General features: G+C 37.5%; 1 protein-coding gene across 1 annotated transcript in view; it reads left to right on the top strand.

Annotated features, from left to right (window-relative positions):
- Positions 1-13,627, top strand: part of LOC131059198 (pantoate--beta-alanine ligase) — an 88,135-nt gene that overhangs the window by 9,594 nt on the left and 64,914 nt on the right. The window contains exon 2 of the mRNA XM_057992524.2: positions 146-259. Within this exon, the coding sequence (XP_057848507.2) occupies positions 146-259 (114 nt within the window). The remainder of the gene's footprint in view (positions 1-145; positions 260-13,627) is intronic.

The following is a 13,627-nucleotide window of genomic DNA, read 5'->3' as shown; positions in this document are numbered from 1 at the left end:
CTTTTTTGTCTTGATAATGAGTCTTGAAGGAGATATGAAACATCAGTATTATTTCTTTCCATTCACATTTGTACCCTAAACTTGTTTTTTAAATTTACATGTAGCTTTCTAAAGCCAATTAACTAAATTATTTTTTTCATTTAAGGTTCGAGATTTGGACTTCTCTGTGGAAATTGTTGGCTGTGGAATTGTGCGAGATTGTGATGGCCTTGCTTTGAGCTCTCGTAATGTGCACCTATCACCAAAGGAGCGACAAGATGTATGTTTTTCCATTTCAAGGTTGCAATTTTCAATCTATACAGATATTCTGATTTGAAAGGGGTAGACAATAGATAATTACAGATGTACTCATTTGTAATGCCAAATTTATGGATTGAGTTTGAAAAGGTTCTAACTGAATGTAAAATATAAGAATGTAGAAAAGTGCAAAAAAATTGGTGTAGTTGATTTAGCTTAGTACATCAAAAATGTCTTCAAATGGTTTGATTTGTTTGGTTTCTGAATATTTCTTTTGACATGTTATACTATTAACTGCTTTCAATTGGAAAATAGATTGGGATCAAATTATTTTCAAAATTTAAATACAGCTCTGGATCTAGATGAATCTGTTCTCTTTGAGGTCATTTTTTTGATTGATGTATTTGAGATTGGGTTTGTTAGTGTGTTTTATCATAGGGCCCACACCAGTTTTAGATGAAAATGCTAAATTATAGAGATATGAAACGATCCTCCTTTTCTTCTTTTAAACTCATGCACATATTTTTTTGATTCTATAATTTTTGGAGCATTTGCTTTTAATAATTGAATACATGAAAGTAGACACAGGCATGTAATTATATCTAGAGTACATGCAGAAAAACCCAGCTGGCAACTTTGCATATGTGTGGGTGTGAAGATGCATTAACAAACATCTAACATTTGACATGGAGAGAACCAAGTGGAATAGAAAATTGACATAGGAGAACTAACCAAGAGGCATATCATGCAAGGCACTAGGAGAAAGGGTGAATTATCAACCCATAAAAACGATCAAGAGGCAACCTGGACCTGAAAGTTTTGAGTTTTAACAGACTCTATAATCTAATATCCACAATCTTCAGGGCCCAACAAACAAAGCTTTGTATCTTGGGAACATTCTACAAAGTCTTCTCATGTTTAATCATATCTTTACAAAAATCTGTTTGTGCGCAGGACTTTTTAGGCCGCTGAATTATATTGCTTCAATTGAAATAAGGAAGTCTTTCTCTTTGAGGAATAAAGCAACTGAATATAAACAATGAATTAATCTAAGAACCACGTACTTTTCACAAATGCCCCATCCCACATAGGCAACAAGTTGCAACAACACATGCCAATACAACGCTTTGTGAAGACTTGCAACTTGAGCTGCCATATAAGATGCTGGAACATCTACTCATAATCACTCAAATGATATATGGAAATTAATGAGTAAAGTAAACATAAATAAGGCTTAAAGGAGTCAATACTTGACTATTTTTTTTAAAATATAAAATGATTCTACAATCATTAGATTTTGTACAAGTCCATTTACCAAAATTAGCATAAATATAAAATGCAAACATATTATGTTACAAATGCAAGTACAGACATCATGAAGCCACACTCAAAATCTACAGTTGCCTACTTTTCCAATTAGTAGGTAAATGCATTACCACTTGCTTTACAAACCCTCATTTATTTCCTTTCTTTGTAATCTGAAGTGGAAGAGAGAGAGAGAGAGAGAGAGAGAGAGAGAGAGAGAGAGAGAGATTTGAAGTAGAATAGACCTCAAATAGGCTTAAAATGACATAGGGGAAAGCACACTAAAGTAGGTGCCAAATAGAGTGTGAAATTGTAAAGGAATACAATTTACGATACTACACTTTGGTGAAGGAAACTGATTCTAGATAGATAGTGCAAACAATGATCTTTGAGTGTATGATATCGACATCAAATCTCAAGAGTATAGTGAGACAATAGAGCATCTTGAACTTGATTTGAACATTTTTAAGACTTTAGATGGGCTGATGAATTCTTCCCTTGATTCATGTCATGCATACACATATTTGGTGGCATTTTTTTCTTCGAAATTGAGCCCTAATCAATGTATAACTGCTATTATATTCCAAAATCTGTTCACAAAGTTCTCATCAATTGCAGCAGGCTGTGGAGGGTGAAATGATACTTGGAGAAACTCAAGGTTTCTAAAAATTCTATAAAGGAAGCACAGGGTATTGTAAATGTAAATGTTTGTCCACAACCAATACGTCCTCAAAAGATTATCTTAGAAGAAAGCAAGAATTTTGAAGGGTAAATATTATCAACTATAATACCAATCATCAAGCCAAGACTGCTAGGTATGGCTCCCTGGCTGATTTGGGCATAAAAGTGGCAAGTGTGACCATTCACCAAAACAGATTCTAATGTGTTATAAATAGAGGTGATTTGGAATTGATTAGTGTTCATGACAACAATAATTAGAGCGTGAATAAAAGTGAAATCAAAGACAGTGGAACAACATTTTAGAACTGTAATGCAATATTGTATTGTGTAGAGTCTTCATTTATGCATTTTGTTGGAAATTTTGTTGTCATTGATGTTAAAGGAGATATTATCGAAGATGAAAGAACATTAATTGGCTGGCTGATTCATGAGATATTTTGCCTTGATCATAAGTTATTTTATGTGGAAATGTTCGCCAACCTCCATGATGGTTTGATTCTATTTTTGTCACCCATGCTTGTTGGCCGACCTCATCTCATCTAATTTTGGCACCCACTTCACAAGTTTTTCAAAATAAATTCAAATTATTATTGTTTTATATGGGCTGACCCTCTTGGCGTAGTCACCTGCTTGAGAATTTAAAATAAATTATGCATTTGCAATTATGACCAACCTGTTGTGACCTAATCACACATCACCTCATTCCAAATGGGGACCCCCTACTTTTTAGGTCCTCTTGGTCTTTTGGTTTTGGTTCTTTGGGTCTTTTCGCGGCAATCCCTTCGGTCCCCTTGGTTTGCAAGTGTTTTTGATTAATCCTGACCAAATCTGCAAGTCGTTTGAGCGAATTTGACTCTCTTGAACCTATTTTGCCTATTTTAGGGTTTTTGCCCTTCGGACTTAGGTTTGAGGTCTTTTCCTTAGGGTTTTGGGAATTCTGAATGTTGCAATGAAGTTAGAGCCCTTCAAAGAAGCTACCAGTGAAATTTGAGCACTTACTATTTTTAGTAAGTTTCACTGCGTCCTGGATTGGCCTTATTTTGCCAAAAATCAAACTTACTATTTTTAGGTTTCTATTTTTAGTAAGTGTCCCTTGTCCCAGTTTGCCCTAATTTGATGTTTTGAAGTACTTACTATTTTTAGTAAGTCCATTTTTGCAGGTCCATTTCAAGCAGTGGTCAGGACACTAAAGGCAAAGCATTCCTAAAAATCCAAGTCTAAATCTAGGAAGCTGAAAAAGCAGACAAGTGGTTAGAAAAATAGCTAAGTATGAAGTTTCCTGAAGTGGAAAAAGCATGAAAAATATTTTTAAGGCAGAGAAATCTGCTTCATTCTAGAAATGACACCCAAATCCAGATGATAAGCAAAAGTGGACAAGTAAAGAAGAAAATCCAAAAAAGTCCTTTACCATGGCAAAATTGCGCCCAAATCTGGAAAGGGGCACCAAATGAGGGTCAAGGAGGAATTCCTTGAAACTTCAAAAAAATCCTCCATCACATGGTTTTAGTGCCCAACATGGGACGGGGCGCTAGAATAGGGTGAAGGAGAAATTTTCCTCCAAGCATAAAATTCCTCCACCAAGCAAGAATTTCGCCCATGGATAGGAGTTGGGCACCAAATGGACCTCAGGGAGGAATTTTCTTCCTTAGCCAAAATTCTTGCATCAAGTGAAAATGCTGCCCAAGTCAGTGGTTAGGGCGCCAAACAAGTGTGAAGGAGGAATTTCCAAAGCAAAGTCAAAATCCTCCTCAAGGTGGAAAATGCGCTCCAAGTTGAGCAAGGGCGCCAAAACATGGTGGTGGAGGAATTTTCCTCCAAGTACAAAATTCCTCCTACATAGCTAAATTCCGCCCAAGCAATTTCAAGGGCACTAAAAGGGGTAAGGGAGGAATTTTCTCCTCTAAGATAAAATCCTCCTAGGCAAAATACCGCCCAAACATGAAGATGGGCGCCAAAATGATATAGAGGAATTTCCTCTCAAGGACAAAATCCTCCATAGCATGAGATTGACGCCAAAGGACAATATTCAAGAGGAAAATTCAAAATTCAAGAAATTCAAGATGTTTTCAAGAAATTTCTTCCCAAAGAGAAAATTCGCCCAAGGACATGATGAAGAAATTCCAAGGCACGAGGAAAAAATTGACCAAGAGAGAATTTTCTCTCCTAAATTCTAGAGCTCAAAACTAAAAATTCCTAAAATATAGGAAATTTATGGATTGATCAAAAATCTCCTTTAGAACAAGATAAACTCATGAACACGAAAAAAATTCTCTCTACAAGAATTTTCTCTCTCCAAAAATCTAGATGAACAAGATTCCTGCCAAAGCAGATAAAATTGTCAAAATTCTTTTGAGGAAGGAAAATCTTTCAAAATATCTTTATGAATCCAAAAGAGAAATATTTTTTCAATTAATGACTTGGCGACATGCAAAGGGAATATTCCACATTTATGACACACAACTCGAGAATTTTAGAAATTTCCATTTTGAACTGCACATTGGTGATGGGACCCGTTTGCATGGCGAGTTGTCAACGAAAATATGATGCATTTTAAAGACAATTGCTAAATTTAACCTTTCTCCAACTTAGCAACTTGGTAAGGAAATTCTATTTAAACGATGGATTGGAATTCATTTCTCACAACACTTCTTGGAGAAATTCGAAGTTAGAGAGAGGTGGAGAAAAGTCAAAAGCAAAGAGTTTGTTATTTTTCCAGAAGTTCTTGTTCGCGAAGGTTCTACTTTATTCCAAGTTTGGAATTTATAGGCTGGAATTCCTTCTTCATCAATTTATTTAAATTCCTTATGATGATTTTAATGTTATTTATTTTGTTTTGTAGGAATGGCGGAATCCCGCAAAGCTGCGAACACTTCCTGGCAGGCGTAGGTCAAGAATGAACTAAAAGGATTCCTTCCAGAATCAAATATTATTTCAAAGTGGAAGGAGATCAATGACACCAACTTAGGCACTTTCCAGCTAGGAGAATTCCGGAATATAATATTTGGAACAACAAGACGTGCTCCATCAACCACTGCTATCAAGTTTGTCAAGAGCGGGATTGTCTTCCCTCCAACCGTCCAATGTTTAGAGCTGATTATGGAATGCACAAAACACTATAATGCTGAGAGAAGAGCGATTTTGGCACTAGACGACAAGCTCTTGGCCAACTTGATAGCTGAAGCAATTGGAGAGACATTTGGAATCCTGACATACCAATCCATAACTTACAGGACCAAAGAGAGAGCAACGATGATATATGATGCCGGCGTGGAAAGATGTGCTGGAATAATTAACAAAGTTTAGATGCAGAAGTCAAAACCGCATGTTTCCAAGATGCCCAAGCAGATCACCAATTTTGACTTCAAGCAAGAGTATGCTGACCTCGTGATGATGTTGAGTAGAATTATGGGATGCCGACATACCTTCATGTTCGAAACTTGGATGTTTTTCTTCATCAGTGAAGTAATAGAAGGCAATGGAATAGTAGATTGGGCAAGATTGATCAACCACTATTTGCATGAGCAGTTGAAGAATTTGAAGTAGAAGCAAACCTGATCTTTTTACATGAGTTCATATGTCATCTATTCGCTAGCAAGAATGGGCAAGCTCAATGGCTTGCTAGGAAAGGGACCCATGGGATGTGGACCAAGTCAACTGAAGGTTCACGAATGCTATCCCTAGTTGCACTACTTCTTTCAAATTGGTAAATGACACCTTCACCATGCATATAACCTGATTATTACAAGGTGGACTCCACACAAGGTTGTCGCAGGAGGCCAAAAAGCTGATACAGAAGTTCGGAGCTTGGTATATTCAATTTCCAAAGCTTACCTACATCCGAGTCCAAGGTTTTTCTTTTCAGCTGCACAAGCTATCGAGGTATCCAATGGATAAGATGGTGCTGTTGGAGCTCACTAGGCAATTGACTGCCTACAACAAAATCCGGAAGAAGAAGAAGAAACTGTCCATTGAATTTCCAATTGTCCTAGGCGATTATGCAGAGATGTGTCTGACATTGGTGGCAGCTGAAAATTCTATAGATGAACTCTCATTCTATAGTAGTTTTAAATATACTAACTATTACATTGACATATATTAAATATTGACATTGTAAATATATTTAATATTAAATAATACTTTCTTTATTATTATATATTAAATATATTTCCTTTATTATTTTTTATATTAAATACATTGACATTTAATAATATATTTAATAATATATTTAATAATATTTTTCTTTATTATTTTATATATTAAATACATTAATATTTTAATCATTTATTTATATTAACCTTATTTAATTAACAATATTTAATGATTTATTTCCTCTTTAGGATATTAACATTATTTAATAATTTGCATCAGGTGATATCACGGGGGTTATCACAGTCAGTTTTAAAATCCATTAGGCATTGGGTTGAACAACACATAGTGAAGTTAAAGGCAAGTAATGCTCGCCTAACTTACCAGTTGATCGGAGACCTGGATTCCCATAGTGAAGCAACGGAAGGGTCATCAGCCATTGAACATCTTCTCACTAATGATAAAACCAAAAGAAAACTGATCTAACATCTCCTAAAGCAGTGTATTTGTGCCCACAAGTCAAGCAACCAGCCTTAGAGCTCTGTTGAAGCAACTCTTAGGGTCTGAGTAGAAGTAGAGTGTGTAGAAGCCCTGGACAAGACCCTTGACTTGCTTGGCAGCCCCTAGAATCAACCTAATATCTGATGTAGGATACTCGTAATGATTAACTTTTGTAAGTCTTTCCAAGCTCATGGAAACACTTTCTGAATGCCTTTTCTGTTTGTTGTCACACACTTATCTCTTGATAAATTTTTTCCCCTCATAGATGTTTTTTTGAGTTTTGATCACGTTTTGGTAACTTGAAGTTGAAGGCTTAGGGCACAATGTACTGATTTTTCCAAGTACCAACTGTCGTTGAAATTTATAGATGTTGTTAGGATGATTGAGTCTTTTGTATAATCATTTTATCACTCCTCCGAGGTCTGCACTGGCTTTATCACTCCTCACATCCTTGCTGCAGGTATTCACCATTGAATATCAGATTGAGATATAAATTTATTCCTCCCAGTAGTGAGGTCGCTGCTCCAAAAGGAAACCACCTAGGCTGAAAATTCAAACACACCATTATTCTCTGAATATAATAATATTTCCACTCCCAAAATATAATTTTTATACACCATACAATATTCAGAATATAATAAACTTGTCGAAATAAGAAATAGATGCAAATATCTTTGTTTCTGAAACAAACTCTAAACCTTACAAATTTGCCCAAATGTGAACTCCATCACGATCCACCTTTTAGGAAGAGCTAGGTTTTTGTCCAACCCTTCTGTCAATTTTTTGAAGGTTTTTGTTCTCAGAAATCTGCTTCAAAGCTTCATAAATCCAATCATATCAAATCTATGAGCATCCTTACTTCACCCAGCCAGCCTCCTTATAAGAACTCCAGGAAACTTCTAGAGATTAGGAAACATCTAGAAGATTAGGTTACTTTCCATATTAGGCTACATTCCATTTTTGTCACAGCTGGAGAAGTTTAAATACTTTCCATACTAGGTGTAGGAAACCCCTTTGTCCTCAATGCCGGAGATTCCCAAATACTGAATTTCAAGTGCAGTTTTTTGTGTTTTGGTTTTCTGATTTTTTTGTGCTTTTTGATACGGTTTGACAAATGAAGAATGTGCATCAAAACTTACAACAAAACTAATGCTTTCAAAGCTGAAAATCATTCAAAGTTCAACTATCATGCTATGGTTGCAAACTATTTCCTTGAAATGCAAAGTTTGAAGACTTATTTGGAATTCCTTACAAAAAGCAATTACTACAGTATTAATGAACCTGATATGAATGATCTGGCTGCTGAAATCATCTATCAATTTGCTCCAGAATTGTTGCGCTGGGCTCCTAATGTTAAGCCGCCACCTTTTAATATTTTTGAAGAATTTTTAAAGCTTCCCTTTGCAAAATCGCCTCCTCTGCTAATTCGCCCTTCTTGCAGCTGTATTGATGAGGTATTTGTAAGGGATTTGCAGCTCAAAAATGATGGGTGACTGCTGGCAAAATACCGCCTATCTCAGGTCTCCAATCTGCAACTATTAATCCTTCAAGCTGGCTAGATTCAACCCTCATACTTCACCGATTTAGCACAAATGGAGCCCCTGTTTGAAGTCCCCACTGAAAGCCAAATTCACTGGATATTTCACCAATTCAGATGGCTGCAACACTGAAGATTTTTCCGTTCTCCAATGGCTGATGAAGACTGAAACCCTTGGTCTTTGCTCTCCACGAAGTCATGAAAATAAATACCAAAACCATAATGAATCGAACTTCTTCTTATCAAACATATATAATCCTCAAGGAAGTTCGATTTTCTTCCAAAAAGCTCTTTTAATAACATTAAATGTTTTTACATTAAGTTAGCATCATTTAATGAAATAATGACCTTGCATTATGTGCTCACAATTAATTAAAAATTCGGTTCCCTTCTCATTATGCCTAGACCCTCAAGTTATAAAGTTAAGTTATAACTTTATATTCACTTTATTAAATGATTTATTATTAATTTGGCCACATAAACATTAATAACTCTCAAAATTTTTTAATATTTCTCTGTGCCGTTTGAAATGGGAGTCCACCTTGCTTATCCCCATGTGACCAAACACCCCTGCTAAAAATAGAAAGGGTCCTTCTCGAACACCCCAAGACTTACTATAAATAGTAAGTAAAGCGAATGATGTCCAAATGACGCCAAACGAAGACCAAACTGAAGCATTCTGAACACTGGAGATGATACAATCTTCAGGAGACCCTCTAACCATCCTCATTAGCCTACGAGGGTTGGCATGTGTTGACGTGTATTTTGTACACTGCCTAACACAGAATAAAATACCCAAGGGTACCTTATCCTCTCTTGAATAAAGCCTCTGATTGCTGAAGATGTCGCGAAGAAGGATCAATCAGGATGACTCCAAGGTTCTGTAATGTAGGGTCTCTACGTGTGGATAAGCACCAGTGGCCGTTGTGAATGCTGTTTCATCAAGGGGCCTTACGTTTCCGTTCAGGAACAGTTTTTCCTAAAACTAACAAGTTATCAAAAAGATCAAAAGGTAGAGTTTGGAAAGGATGAATTCTAATCTAATCCTAGGAATGACTCAATGTAGGCTAGACTTGGTAAGATCCGACCAATTTCAGTATTGCCAAGGAATTACAACTCTACTGAGATTGATGCGATCTTCTAAGGTGATTATTGATTTTCAAATCATCAAGAATCATAGACACTACCATGAAGGTACATATCAATAGTTCAATGATGATTGAAGGTTTAAGTAATCCAAATATCTCCAGTTGACCACACAAGGCATCCTTACAATCAGTAAGAAGCTAGTGGTTTGGAATGTGAATCTCACCAAAGATCAAGCTCAACACTTAGTCCTTCAAATTTAAACACTATTTCGACTGAGAATGATTCAAGAAAGTAAACAACCATGAAGATAACCACGAGAATTGCAATAAAACACCATAACTTCAATATTTTATTGATCTCAAAGTCAACATAGACAACAATTGCTTGAAATTCTTTCTTCAATGCTCAATCTTGCTACAAAATAACTTTCTTCTCTCCAAAAGCTCTAATTCTAATTCTAATATCTCATTTCTAATTTCTCCTCCTAAAATGAAAATGAATGAGGGTATATATAGCATCCTCAATTACAATAAACGGCCCAGATCAAAAGAAGATCAACGACTGAGATTTTGACACCTAAACCCTAATTAGGGTTTCATTACAAAAAGTTCCCCTTTTACTGAACAATATTAAATGCATAGCCAAATATTTAATTGGCACAAAAATCTAGGAAACATAGACCAATGATAATTAAGGTGCCACATCATCTATAACAACCTCTCTTCTAGAACCTTGTTCCCTTTCCAATGCTCCTTCTTAGCATATGCAGTGAATCTGGACACGATTCCTTCAATCTCAGCAATAGGAATCTTTGGAAGATTCCTCATTCGTTCCTCCAAGTGGATGACCTGATCGAAAGCCTTGAGAAGAGCTATGTCCCATCCAGGCTCGAGTTCCTTGACCTTCTTGATCAGGAGCATAGTGGCGAACATTTGATCTCTTTTCTCATCTGTGATAACATTCTCATCTTTGCAAAAGATGACCTTGACCTTCTCCTCCAACTCTTGAAGATTCACATCTGTCTCATCTTCAATCCTCCTGCCAAGAATAGAACATAACACCTCAAACACCTTGTCCTGAATCGGATGAATGACCTCCTCAACTTAATTGCATTTGGTACTAACGTCTTCGAAAAGAACTTCCTTCATCTGAAGTAGAGTTGACCACTGAAGTAAATTATGAGCTCCTCCATCCATTATCTTTTCTTGTGCTAAGATCTTCCTTGGTGTTTGCCGGATTACTTGCAGAACAGGAATGATAACATCTCTAGTGTGGGCAAAGGCGGCTACTGTTATCATTAGGTTGTGATTGATCTCAAGGACCTGGATAGCTCGATGGGTAGTCTGCATCATTCTTGTTGCGAACTCAATGGCAACCGTATGAGATTTGTCAATCCAAGAGCTCATAAGCTGGACCAAGCTCTTAACTCTTTCTGCCTCACCAACTGATTCAAGGGGAAGTGCTTGCACAGGAGATATTGCTGGATCCTGACATCCCAAAGGCTGATTGAGATGGCTAAAGTAGCCTTTCCAAGCACCGACCTCTCGCTCAAGCTTTCTATTCTTTTCCATTTCTTCTCTAAGCTTGTCTTTAAGTGCCTCAAATGAATCAGTGGCCTCATCTAGTGTCTGCTCGGCTGTGAGTGGACCAAGCTCAAATGTTTCTACATCATACTCTTTTGCAAGGATTTCACCTTCATATTTGTCTACTGCTGGTGTAGCTATCTGCAACTTCCTGGATCCTGTCTCATCTCTGATCATCTTGGACATCTTGGTAGCCTTCCTTCTCTCTGTCACTTCTTGAGAATTTCCAACAAGGCTTTCTAAATCAATTACATTATCTTCATCTTCGATCACAATCACCCTCGTTAACCTCTCCTTTAACCAATCTGGAATGGCGGACCTTGTCTCTCTAACTTGTATTTCTTTAGGCACTGATCCCTCTTCTTGGAGAGGAGATGTCACTTCATCATCATTCCTGTCTTCATGTAGCTCATTGACTTGGGGAGATTGACTTGATGAACGTTGAGGTGCTTGCCTTTCTTCATGTTTATCATTGTGAACCATTGATTCCATAGATTCCTCAACTTCAAGTACTCTCTTCTCTTGTCCTTGACTTGTCCTTTTTTCATGTTGGGAAGATGTGCTAGATGAGTGACCTCGATGGGCCTCTTGCTTCTTCTTGGAGGGTTCCCTTTTCTCAGGTCTTTCTTTCCTCTTCGCGCTTCTAGGATGAGGATTGCCTTCACTTACGCATCTAGGGTGAGGATTGACTTCATTTGTGCTCCTAGGATGAGGATTGCCTTCGCTTGTGCTTGCTCCTCCTTCCCCTGGCCTTTCCTCCAAAGCAAAAGTCATCGATGTGTTCTGTTCTCTCAACTTTTGATGTTGTATATCCACCCATCTGCGAGTACAAGACAAAATCGGAGCCATCAAAGTCCTCAAGTCTGTAATCTCAGGCTCGTTTCAATCTATCTTCACTGTTTTGTCCTCTCGGTCATAAGATGATTGGAGATGTCTGCCACTGTCCTGGGCTTGATCGGCCAATCTGTAAACTTTGCATTTCCGGATGAAATCTAAAGGTAATCTGGAATGCATCTTTCTTTTCACCTCTAAATCACTTGAGAGATTCATCAAAAAGTCCTCTATCTGAAATTCGTGCTTGTACTTTCTACCAACTGTTTCTTCAACATATCCATAAGGATCAAAATTCTCTCTCAAAGCAAAGAATGAAAATGAATATAAGGCCAATTCCTTCTCTGCATCATCCATGGCTATAGCATTAGGACATACCTCAACTGAATTCCCTATTATGATAGGCACAGGAATTCCATTTCCATGCCTGTGTCTGAATGCCTTTGCATAAGCCGCCAACTGCCTAGTCACCTCCAGTAACACTATTCTGTCTGTCGGATATCTTGGCAACATATATGGTGGTGAAGGACACCCATGAACTCTAATATATGTAAACTTCTGAAATTGGATAAACCAAGCACCATACCTCTTTACAAGCTCCTGTGCATCTTGAGATATCCGATTGTGAATCCCACCTTGCAATGTCCTGGTGATGTTCATCGTGAAGGTATCATTAACTAACTTGTAGTTACTTCCAGGTGGATGATGCAAATGAACATAAGATTCACAAACTCTGACTTCCCTCGGTCCTCTTCCGATCACTCCTCTGTGAGGGAGTCCTGCATATTCAAAACTTCTGATCAAGGCATATATGATGTATGAACTCATGTGGAAGGACTTGGTAGCCTTCAGTCTTCTCAACTGCACGTCCAAGCAATGGCTAATAATTCTAGCCCAATGAATTGTTCCTTTTCCTTGAACTATCACTTGGATGAAGTAGAACATCCACTTCTCAAAATAGAAGGCTTGAGGAGCCCCTGTAACTCGATTGAGTAAGGTTATCAAATCTTTGTACTCCTCCTGGAAGTCGATCCTATGTGGTGTGTTTGGAACCTTGCTCAGGCGAGGACGACTCTTGAGTAACCAATTCTTATTGATGATGCTTAAGCAAGTGTCTGGCTCATCTTCGTACATGGATCTAGCTCCTTCCAAGCTTTTGTAAATCATATCTTTATGCTCTGGTAGATGGAGAGCTTCACTGATAGCCTCCTCTGAAAGGTAAGCCAAAGTGTTTCCTTCCTTGGACACGATTGATCTGGATTGTGGGTCATAATGGCGGGCACACTCGATCATCAGCTCAAGACACTGGACTGCTGGAGGGAAGCCGACCGCCTTGATAATGCCACTTTCAATTACTCTCCTTGCGACAGGTGATGGCTTTCCGATGTAAGGGACCTCTCGAAACTTCTTCACACTGAAGTTTCCCAAGTTGGTATCTCCAATGTTGCTCCATTTTGACATGATCTTGGTCTCCAATTCTTCATTCCTTTGATCTTCCTTCATGAGGGCTGGACGACTAGTGGATGCTCCTGTCTTCGGGGTCGCCATCTTGTCACCTACACAACATTTCATAATGAGCAATATACTTTGCAACGTAGAAATATAGACTGGATTTAAGTTTTAAATTTAGGAAACTTCATGATAAATCTTTGAATTATCATTTCCTAAATATAACTATGCAATTGGAAATTCAAAATTTCAAAATTTGAACAAGGGAGATCTCGCCATACCTCTTCTTGAGAACTAATTCTAAAAAAAGATGCAAAATTAAGAAATT

The sequence above is a fragment of the Cryptomeria japonica genome, chromosome 9 (genome assembly GCF_030272615.1).
Source record: "Cryptomeria japonica chromosome 9, Sugi_1.0, whole genome shotgun sequence".
Lineage (NCBI taxonomy): Eukaryota > Viridiplantae > Streptophyta > Pinopsida > Cupressales > Cupressaceae > Cryptomeria > Cryptomeria japonica.
This window is presented reverse-complemented; position numbering and strand designations above follow the sequence as displayed.